Source organism: Sapajus apella, unplaced genomic scaffold (assembly GCF_009761245.1).
Source record: "Sapajus apella isolate SASKATOON/1434 unplaced genomic scaffold, GSC_monkey_1.0 scaffold7, whole genome shotgun sequence".
NCBI lineage: Eukaryota > Metazoa > Chordata > Mammalia > Primates > Cebidae > Sapajus > Sapajus apella.
In genome coordinates this window covers 36,935,528-36,947,727 of record NW_022436947.1, presented here as the reverse complement: position 1 = coordinate 36,947,727, position 12,200 = coordinate 36,935,528, and the positions used below count along the sequence as shown (strand labels likewise).

Genomic DNA, 12,200 nt, shown 5'->3' with positions numbered 1-12,200 from the left:
GGAAAAAGAAAGCCATACAGAATATATCACAAAGGCATATAAGCATGGCTGAAGTTTACTTTCTAAGAAATAACCTTTCCTACCTTAAAAAGTGAATTTCTTAATTTTTGAGGTTAATCAGAAAAAAGAATCATGGCATATTTACCTTCAAATGCCAGAGGTTTTGTGTGTATGTGTGTGTGGTTTTTATAGTTTTTAAAATTAACATTGAATATTAGCAATCCCCTTCAAGGACTGCTGGGTACTTGCTACTTACAGGTACTACTCTTATATAGCTCTACTCAATATGTAATAAGCATTACAGTAAAGAATAAAGGTTAAAAATTGCAAGAATTTAGTTCAGAAAATTTCAAATGAACTGCGTCGGTGACTCATGTTCAAATTTAAGTTCTCTTGTACTCTCTCATAAACTAAGTAGGAAGAGATAAACAAAAGCATCTTGCCCATAAAGAAAGCAGCTACTCTATGTAGCTTTCAACATAATCATGGCTTATGATAAAAGATTTAACCATTTGTCAAGAATGCTAAAAGGTGCAAATTGTATCATCAAAATTTTATTAAGAGATATGGGTGAGGATCGGTAAACTTCTTTGCATTCAGTAAAAACTGACTAAACAGTATTTTTCCAACTAACTGCTAAGAAAACCATTTTAATTTAATTTAAAATACCTAAGTTATGTCTCAGAAGAAAATAGAGTTTTACACCTCAAACGTAATGAGATCACAAGCTATCAAATATCATTCTTAAACAGATTCAATTAAAAACATATCTGTTTGGAAGTAGTTCTACATTGCTGCTATTGATATACTTTGTGTTTTGCCTTTCAGAAAACCAACTTTGTTTTAAATTAAGAAGTCATGCAAGGCAAGAATTCAATTCATCCTTGCAAGTGCCAGTATGAGTAAGAGAAAGCACCAAGGTCAGTGATGACTATGAAGTTAAAGGTAATGACAACATTGAACATCATTGAATTCAAGGGGCATTTATCTTCACACCTTACGCATAATACACTGTAGAAGCTATAGGACAATCAAAAAAGTAAGAATGTGTCCCTGTCCAATCTAACAGAAAATAACTTAATTCAAATAAGTATATAGTAAAATATAATTGACTATGTGTGGTGGCTCAAGCCTGTAATCAAACACTTTGGGAGGCTGAGGAGGGCAGATCACCTGAGGTCAGGAGTTCTGGCCAACATGGTGAAACCCCGTCTCTATTAAAAATACAAAAAAAAATTAGCCAGGCAGGGTGGCATGTGTCTGTAATCCCAGCTACTCGGGAGGCTGAGGCAGGGGAATTGCTTGAAGCAGGGAGGTGGAGGTTGCAGTGAGCCGAGATCACACCACTGTATTCCAGCCTGTGCTACAGAGTGAGATTCCATCTCAAATATATATATATATATATATATATATGATTTCACACACACACACACACACACACACACGTGCGAAGTCAACACTACAATAGAGTAATAAGCAAAATGTGATTATACACATCAATTTTGTTGTTGATACCCTGGCAAGTTTTACAGAAGAGTTGGTATTTAAAACAGGTCTTGAAGAATAGGTAAGATTTTAACAATTGAAGTTGAGACCAAAAAGCATTCCAGCCAAGGAAAAAGCATGGAGAAAGAAAGTTATAGGATCTATACAGAATTGCAGAAAGGGCTGCCAGTTCAGGCTCCATCAGGAAGTGTGTGCCACAGGAGATAAGTGAGAAGATAACAAATGAAGACATTGGAAGAGCCTTCAAATTTTGCCAAAGGGTTGGTCTTCAGAGAGGAGTTTTAGGTTTAGACAAATTTTGAGTAATCAGAAGATTAACTGGACAACAATATGTAGTACATACTGAAGGAAAAATGGGCTAGAGGTGAGCAGACAGACAAGTTAGGAAGCTACTGCAATCATCTTAGCAAAATATACTGGAAGGAAAAGGTTCATATATAAAAAAACGTTCTGAGGGAGAAAATGGTGGGTTTAAATATCAATCAGTTATCTGAGATGAATCTGATGTTGGCAGCTTGCATAACTCAGAGGATATGCAGAAAGACTATATATTTCAGTGATGTCTGACCCATAGAAACCCCAGACACTGAGCTGTTCGTCATTGAGAGACAAGAAAAGGCAGCGGTAAATTTTAGAATACACAGGTTTTACGGGATTTTGCTGTTCGAACAGAAAGTCTGAATAGAAAACCATTTGAGATACCTTTCAGCTCTATTTTGCTTGACTGCCAATAGAACTGCTGCTCCGAATTGCCTTTGACTTTATACCATTGGCTTATTCATCCATTTGACAAATACTTAGTGAGGGCTGACTGTGTGCCAGGTTCCGTTCCAGACAGTTGCAACAAATCAGTGGAAAAAATTTTTTTTACCTTCAAGGGGCTTGCATTTTAGTAGAAAGTGACAAATAAGAAACAATGTGTGTAATTAAATAAGTGAAGGATATCATGTATTAGAAGCTTAAAAATGGCGCGGTGCAATGGCTCATGCCTGTAATCCTAGCACTTTGGGAGGCCAAGGTGAGCAGATCACCTGAGGTCGGGAATTCAAGACCAGTCTGACCAACTTGGAGAAACTCTGTCTCTACTAAAAATACAAAATTAGCTGGGTGTGGTGGCTCATGCCTGTAATCCCAGCTACTAAGGAGAATGGGGCAGGAGAATCGATTCAACCCAGGAGGCAGAGGTTGCGATAAGCCAAGATTGTGCCATTGCACCCCAGGCTGGGCAACAAGAGTGAAACTCCATCTCAACAACAACAACAACAACAAAAAAAAAAAAAAGAAAGAAAAAAGTGTAAAAATGCTATGGGGTGGCGGGGAAGGAGCCGTGAATAAGAAGGATGAGGCATGGTGACTGTGGGGTAGGGGTAGGGGTAGAGGTAGAGATGTCACACATCACAGCCTTGGAACCATGGTGCAGTGTTTATCTAAGGATGCGTTTGAGAACACTGCTCAGAACATCCTTTAGTTTCCTCTAAATGAAAGCACCTGGGAGAGTTGTTAGGGTCCTATAGAGTACCTGACTTCTGGCCACCAGGAATCTCCTAACTGATCCCACTTTCCTCTTGGCACTAATGGCCAGAAAGCTCAAAGCTAAGTTTGTGGGCTTCGTCTAAAAGGTAGATAGGGCCTTATAGCACTTTGTAACCCATTTTCACCATATTTTCTAAACATTCATTTTCCAATTGCCCTGATTTATTCAATTATTTTTGTCTTTTAAAAATTGACAAAGAATTTCAGATATTTATGGAGCACAATGTGATGTTTTCATGTATGTTTACATTTGGGATGATTTAAATCAAGCAAATTAACGTGTCCATTACCTCACCTATCATGTTTTTATGATGTGAATGTTTAAAATCTCTTAGCGATTTTGAAATATGCAATACATTATTATTAATTATCATCACCATGCTGTGCAGATCTCCAAACTTACTTCTAACTGAAACTTGGTACCCTTTGAACAACTTCTCCCTATACCCCACGTCTCCTACTCTCCCTTCCCACCAATTCACTGGCTTTTATTTTATTGTGCATTTTTGTCACCTAAAATCCAATGTAGACCTTTGGAGGTACACATAAATATGCAAAAATAAACTGCTAAATTTACTTTTTAAAAAAGTGTTTACCTTTTTTGACAACAAAATTAGTGATTTTAATTAAGATTAAACCTGTCAAAATAAAACATTTAAATAGTTATTCTATATGTATCCCCATGAGAGGTCCTAAGTATCTGCCTTCTGTACATACTACAGACACTTTGGGTACTTACATGAAATTCACACAGCCTGTACCCGCAGGTGGAGCAATCCAGACGAAACTGAGGTTGGTTGTGGGCAGGTGACTCACATGAGAGGCCACCACACTGCACATAAACTGGTTACCAAACTGGTGGTCAGACATGACCCCTGCAAGAAAGGACGGAGAGCTGTTACAAAGACAACAACGAAACAAAGTCCTTCCTATCGTGGCATCACGGTTTTTTCTAAACATTTTTATTTCATGTTAAGATTTTCTATGCTGTTTGGCCTCTCAGTAAGTTATGTAATTTTTCACTTTGTATTGCTAGAGGGAAATTACTTATTTAAACCATTATTGTTAAAAGAGTGACCTGCTGGAATCGCTGCTATAGTATTTGATGTGCTTTGATTTTGTTGATTGGTTTTTGCCTATGACTACCAGGACTAACCTGCAGTTGAACAAAGTTAGGTTTATTGGAACTGTCTGCAGCAAGGAAGACCAACTGCCATGGGAAAATGGGAGGCATCTCAGTAAAAGGATGTCAGGAGAAGCTTGTTAAAATATTTAGGCTTATGTAAGGTTATTTCAGAGAGCAAGGTGATCAGGTTTGCCTGGGAAACTCCCCAGTCCTATTCAGAAGTTTCAACAAAAGGTCCTTTGCCTCTGCATTTGGGGCTATCACAAAGTAGAGGTAATCTTTTCACTGAGTATCTTAGTTTGTTGTTGTTGTTATCGTTTCAATCTTAAGAGGCATGAGGAATGGGGTGAGGCTAAATCTGTGATTGGCAGAAAAGCAGTTCTGTTTGCATGGAGGGGGAGGTTGGTCATCTTTGTGGTTTGCCTCATGTTCTTAGTCTTGTCTGTGTTCACGTATGATACAGAGTGGTCTTGTTTTTGCCTCATAACACCACATTTGTAAAGTGATCTTGTTTAATGTTGATTTTCTGTGAATTGCTTATGTTCAAAACGAGAACATAATGACCTAGCTGTGAACAGGTCAGCTCCAAGCTGAGCTATCAGAGGATGCTTCTCTTTTTTTAATGAGGTAATTATCTTAGGTATATCTAGATATGAAATAGTAATAAATAACTCAACAATAAAAAAACCAACCTAATTAACAAATGGCCAAAAGACTTAAACAGATTCCTCACCAAAAATTATACACAGATGACAAATAATCATATGAAAAGATGTTCAGCATCATATGTCATTAATGAACTGCAAACTGAAACAACAATGAGATACCACTACACACATTAGAATGGCCCAAATCTGGAATACTGAAAACAAATGCTGGTGAGGATGCAGAGCAACAGAAACTCTCTTTCATTTTTGGTGGGAATGCAAAATGGTACAGCCTCCTAGGAAGATAGTTTGGCAGTATTTTTACAAAACTAGACATATTTTTACCATATGATATAGCAGTTGTACTTCTTGGTTCTTATCCAAGTAAATTGAAAACATATGTCTGAAAAAAACCTGTACATGGATGTTTATAGCAGCTTTATTCATAATTGCCAAAACTTGGGAGCAACCAAGACGTCCTTCAGTTGGTGACTGGATAATGTGGTACATCTAGACAATGGAATGTTAATTCAGCACTACAAAGAAATATCTATGAAGCCGGGCAAAGACATAAAGGAAACTTAATATGCGTATTACTAAGTGAAAGAAGCCAATATGAAAAGGCTACATAGTGCATCATTCCAACGGTATGACATTCTGGAAAAGGCAAAACTATGGAAACAGTAAAAAGATCAGTGGTTGCCAGGGGTTAAAGAGGGAGGTGGGATGAACAGTAAGAGCACAGAGGATTCTTAAGGGAACAAAACTACTCTATATGATACTGTAATGGTGGATATATGTCATTATAAATTTGTCCAAACTCATAGAATGTATATACCATGAGTACACCCTATTGTAAACTACGGACTTTGAGTAATAATAATGTGTCAATGTAGGCTCATTGATTGTACCAAATGTACCACATTCTGAGGCAGGATGTTGACAGTAGGGGAGGTTTTTTTGTGTGTAGGGATAGTGGGCATATGGCAACTCTGTACTTTTTATCCAGTTTTGCTGTGAACCTAAAGCTTCTCTAAAAAATAAGTTTATTATTTAAAAAATTACTAAAAGCATTGTCAGAAATAGAAAGTTAAATTTTAAATTTCTCTCATTTATTGCCTTTATGACAGTGGACAAATGATTTACTCTCTTTGAGATCCAGTTTTCCTGTCTATAAAATGGAAATACCATGTCTTCTATACCTTAAAGTTGCTCTGAGTAGTAAATGGCCCAATACATATGACAGCACCTAGTACCCTCTCTGAAAGCAGTGGGCTCTCATAACTCTTGACTTTCTTCCCGCCTACCAGAGTGATCTTTCTAAAATATAAATTTGTTCACACTATTAATATTTCCCTTCAAAATACCCTCAATGACACCATTTTTTTTTAAGATGGAGTCTCACTCTGTCACCCAGCCTGGAGTGCAATGGTGTGATCTTGGCTCACTGCAACCTGCAACCTCCGTCTCCCGGGTTCAAGTGATTCTCCTGCCTTAGCCTCCCAAGTAGCTGAGATTACAGGTGTCTGACATCACAGCCAGCTGATATTTTTGTACTTTTAGTAGAGACAAGGTTTCACCATGTTAGCCAGGCTGGTTAGGCCACTCCTAACCTCAAGGGATCCACCCACCTCGGCCTCCCAAAGTGCTAGGATTACAGGCATGAGCCACCGCACCCAGCCAACCCCATAATGTTTACAGCTGCACTGTCTAATCTGGTAGCTGCTAGCCACAGTGGTTATTTAAATTTAAATTAATTAAAATTCAATACAATTAAAAATTCAGTTCTTCAATTGCACTAGCCACATTCCACATGCTCAACAGCACATGTGGTTCATGGTTACCATATTGGACAGCACAGAACAGAACATGGCCATCATCACAGAAAGCTCTATTGATGGCACTGGCCCATAGGATAAAATTAAGGATAAACTTTGCCTCTCACTGCCTTCTCCAACCTCAGCTTCAGCACTTCCTGCCCCCATGTTTTGCCCATCTTCTTGCACTATGCACACCAAAAATACCAAATGAACCCTCCTCTATCTTCGTACAACCTGTACCCTCTCTATAAAATGCTCTCTCTCTTCCACTGGTCTCAACCACCTGACAGGTCCTACATGAAGATTTGGCTCACTTTCTGCCTTTTCAAGCCTCTCTTGTCTACCTCCAGGCAAACCCAGGTAGCTGCTTCTATAGGTTTCCACTGAACTTTTTATTTAACTCCAACATAGCACTTAGCACAAGGCATTTGGAATGTTCTGTTTCTTAACTTTCTTTACTTCTTAAGCTCCTTAAAAGCACAAATCAGGTCTACTAATCCACATCCCTCTAGCATCTAATACCTTACACATAGTCAAGCATGTATTTTGGCCTTTGGTCTCGCTTTTCTTTGAAAAGACTCCTCAGTCCCCGAGATTTAAAAATATTTTCCCATGTTTTCTTTCTACTATTTTGTTTTCATATTGACATCTTTAATGTTTCTGAATGTTATTTTGTTGTGTGGTACAAAGTAAGGATTTGACTTTATTTTCCTAAAGGGTTCTAGATTCCTGTCATTCTTCCCCTGGCATATCATAATTACTCTTCACAGGTTTCTCTGTCCCCTATCTCACTCCTTGTTCTACCAAAATGATTTCTCTGAAAGGCATATATGATCATGTCAATCCCTGTGCAACCTCCTTAAATGGCTCCCATCAGATTCCAGAAAAATACAAACTTCTTAACATCAGTTAGAAGGTTTGGGACAATCTGACCCCCACCCGCTCTCCCTGTATACACTTACCATCCTTTGTGAACCAGCAATGCCATCACTCTCAAGCACTAGTGGCTGAGCCACCCTCATTCACACCTCTAAGCACAGGCTCTGCTTTCAACAGGTCCCAGACTTTTGCTCTCTTCCCACCAATCCTTGCTCTCTGCTAGGCTAATTTCTATGTGCTCTTCTAGGCAAGGCTCAATGTAGCCTCTGTTTAACACCAAACATTGAGAGAAGTCACTTACTATGCTAGGCCTAATGATACAAAGACAATCTGACATGGCCCAGTCCTCAAAGACCTCCCTCACTGCCCCGCCCTCCCTCACTGCCCCTCCCTCCCTCACTGCTCTTGCCCCATGTGTGGATAAGTGTCCTCCCTCTGTGATATCACAGCAGTTCATACATCCCTTTATCACAGCTCTTGACCATCTCCCCAAGTAGTCCATGAGGGACACCACTTTTAATCTTTAGATCCCAAGCACCTGCCACAGTGTCTAACATATCACACATCCTCAATAAATGTCTTCTGAATATAGAGAAAGGGTAAAGGTTGCAAAAAAGAAAAGACAAAATAATTTCTAATACAAATTATTCAGGAGCAAGACTAAAAAAAGACAACAGAAATTATAACACATATTTCACATTAACTAAATGCAACAGAATATTCTACAGTATAAAGTTCTTCAGAGTAAGCCATAACTGGTCTAAAATATAGAAAAACAAATCTATGTTTTGACCTATCCGAATGATGTCCTTTTTCTCATGCAAGACTCTACATTTTTAAGCTGAATCCTGAGACAAAAATCACCAAGCCAGAGAAATCACAAGGTTAGGGAGAAAAAAAGAGTCCCAGGAAAATTACAGAGTGCCCAAGGAGACTCAATAGTGTGACTCAGGAACTGCCACTCCCCTCTGGTCAGGCATAAAGCAGGGATCCAGTGTATGGAAAACGACAAGTCTGCAGGATTCTGCCTGGCCAAAAAAGGAAAACCAAGCCCTAGCCACAGTCCCGTGGGAAGGGGAACAAATCAAACAGAATAAGGTTTCAGTGTGACAACGCCTTAGTAACAGGACTCATGGTCAAATGCCTCCTGGTTCCTCAAAACCCCTCTTCGAAAATGAGTCAATGTCTATACCACACATTATTTGATATAATTTTATAAGTTGCTACCCTTATAAAACTTATATAATTTTTATAACACCCTACCTTTGGTGAATATGCCATAGAACGATATTCTGGCAATTTAACATTCTAGCATAGCAGTTCTCCAAGTTGGCTGCCTAGTGGCACCATGAGGACAGATTTAATAAATACTGTTACCCAGAGATTCTGAGTTAACTGTTTTGAAGTATGGTGTGAGTATTGAGATTTGTAAAAGCTCACCAAGCAATTCTGATGTCTAGCCAAGAATTTGCATTAAAAATGCCTTAGTAAAATGTGTAGAATTCAGGGCTTAGAGTAATACTATTCATATCATTATGGTATCAATGTACAGTTTGAAGACAGACAATAATTTCTAACATAATGCCTCTGGTAGTGACACAAAATAACCTATCCTCTTACTCACTAATCCTAAAACCATCCCAAACATGTACTCTCCAGACTTTTCTATGCAACTTCAAACACTATGATGGTACAGTGGTCTTTGCTTTTTAAATATAAAACACTGGCATATTATGTTGCTAACATCGTAATTGGCATTTTCTTTGAGAACATGTAAACACTGGCCAGAGCTGCAGCTATTAGAAATCTATTTATCTAAAATCAACCAGCAGGAAGAAAATTATTTACAGAATTCCTATTTTGCATCAAACATCGTGTTAGCCTCTATGGAGATATATAAAAGAAACAGAGAACATAGTCCTTGCCCTGATATGACATGAGCTGGGTAGAGAAAACTGGAATAAAATAACATCTTACATAAAGCAGCTAGAAAAGGAGTAATTGCTACTTGGGTGGTATTGATAAAAAATACAAAATAAGAGTGAAAAGTTATTAATAAGGACAATTATGATAATGGCAACTAATGCTTGTTAGGCATTTACTATGACCTGGCACTACTCTAAATGCTTCATAAATATTAACTTGTTTAAGGCCTTTACTAACCCTATGAAGTGGGAGTGTTATGTTCTCCATTTTGCTAATTAAGACACTGAGAAAACGGAGTGATATGGTTTGGTACTGTATTCCCACCCAAATTTCATGTTGAATTATAATCCCGAGTGTTGGGGGACAAACCTAGTGGGAGGTGACTGTATCACGGAGGCGGATTCCCCCCTTGCTGTTCTAGTGATAGTGAGTGAGTTCTCATGAGACTTGATTGTTTGAAAGTGTGTAACACTTCTCTCTCTCTCTCCTGCCGGCCATGTGAATACATACTTGTTTCCTCTTCACCATCTACCATTACTGTAAGTTTCCCAAAGCCTCCCCAGAAGGAGAGGCCTGTATAGCTTGTAGAACCATGAGCCAATTAAATCTATTTTCTTTATATATTACCCAGTCTAATGTAGTTCTTTATAGCAGTGTAAGAATGACCAATACATGGAGATGAAACCTCTTTATGTTCATTCAGCAAGTGTACAAAGTAGCCTGGATTCCAGCCAGTGCCCTTAGGGGTCAATGGCTCCTACTGGAGTGAGACTGGAACTGAGTCTTAAAGAAAAAGCTAAGATTTCTCATATTTGTTTTTTTAATACAAAGCAGCAGAGTTTAATCCAGAGATGCTTCCCTCAGTTCTGCCACACACTACTGTATGACCTCTGTCAGGGCACCCCTCTGAAGCTTCATTCCGACATCTGTAAAATGCTGATCATAATCACTAAGACCCCTTTCATTTGGGGTCTTCATTATAAGCTCTGAGTACAATTTAAATGGATAGAAGAAAGTTGGAAGGACATTACACAAAGACAGACATAATGAGCAAGGGTGCATAGAGAAATAGAAGAATGAGAGCACTCAGAATCAGCTTCTCATGTTCTATAAAACACAATTTACTGCATCCATGGTGATCTTTTTAATGCCTTTGTATCATGAAACACATATATCACCTAATTAATAAATGTGATTTGGAAACCATTCTTGGGATAAAATTTTGAATTTGATAATAAATTTAAATTTATTTGCTGCTTTCTTTGCAGCATCCTGAATAGGATCCACATTGAATTTTTTAATATTATTTGGGAAAGGGAAAACAGAATCTAGAACACAATAATTTAACTACAATTTCTCAAGGAGATATGTACATCTAAAATATGTGTGTATAGTGTACTTACAATAATGATTTTATTTACATTGTTATGGTTTTATGTAAACTGTCATGCAAAAAAGTGTCCATATGGAATTTCTACCACAGAAAAAGATACTATACTTTTTCAAGAGAATTGAGAGAAAGTAAACACGTCAAATGTGGCTCTCCTGATGTAGCTTTGGGCAAAGAAAGTGGAGTTTATCCTTCAAACTCTGAAGTTCTACAAAATTGACAACTTTCTAATTTTTAGCAATACCTTAAAGCAACTATGTTATGTTTTTCTTTTGCATACTGTGTACAACATCTGAAAAATGGAATAATCATAACTTTGTTGTAATTTCTATGCAAACAATCAATATAACTCTCTAAAGCCATTATTCCTTTGATAAAACATGGATGTTTTAAATTCACTGTTATATAAATCGTGTATCTAGATAACAAATATCAAATATTTGTCTTCTTTATCAAAGCTGTGGTTGAAGGATAGGAATCAATAGCAGAGTTTCCTTCATCTACATTATACTTCAGCAAGATTTGACTCACAGTATCTTTAATTATTTTAAAGTTGCCCCCACAATCTCTTTTAAGACAGTGACATATATTTCTGCGCCTTCCAGGATGTCATTTTCCTTGACAAGTCTTCAGTTATTTTAGGTTTGTGACTAAACCTTGTGTGAACCCCATTTTCCCCCAGGAATACTTTTCTGCACTTTTAATGTGCACACTTTGGGTCGTCAGAACTATAACTAGAAGTTCTATGATCCCCATTCTCCACAATAAAATGTACATATGCTCATAAAAATGTAGGCTACTCACTTCCAAGAAACACATCAAAGATTTTATTAACAAAAATAGCCAACCTATTGAAAAATTACACACTCATGTTGGGTCAATTCTGTATTTCATAGATGAAAGATGTGTATTACTCAAATCTGATTAGTTTATAATTTGCCATGGTTAGTGTTAAAGTGAGTATAACACACCATGGTCTATTTTTCATGGGTTTCAAGAACTAAGACATCTCTGGATAGGGTATTACCAAACAAAGGGCAAGTATATTAAAACCATGATTTTTTTCAATGTGAAAAATATAACCCTGGTGGAGCGCGGTGTCTCATGCCTGTAATCCCAGCACTTTGGGAGCCTGACATCACCTGAGGTCAGGTGTTGGAGACAAGCCTGACCAACATGGAGAAACCCCATCTCTATGAAAAAAAAAAAAAATTAGCCGAGCGTGGTGGTGCATGCCTATAATCCCAGTTACTCGGGAGGCTGAGGCAGGAGAATTGCTTGAACCTAGGAAGCAGAGATTGCAGTGAGCCAAGATGGCACCATCGTACTCCAGCCCAGGCAACAAGAGTGAAACTCTGTCTCAAAAAAAAAAA

General features: G+C 37.9%; 1 protein-coding gene across 3 annotated transcripts in view; it reads right to left on the bottom strand.

Annotated features, from left to right (window-relative positions):
- Positions 1 to 12,200, bottom strand: part of RELN (reelin) — a 535,951-nt gene that overhangs the window by 369,948 nt on the left and 153,803 nt on the right. For all 3 annotated transcript variants that reach the window (XM_032276354.1, XM_032276355.1, XM_032276356.1), the window contains exon 3: positions 3,779 to 3,914. In XM_032276354.1, coding sequence (XP_032132245.1) covers positions 3,779 to 3,914 — 136 coding nt within the window. The remainder of the gene's footprint in view (positions 1 to 3,778; positions 3,915 to 12,200) is intronic.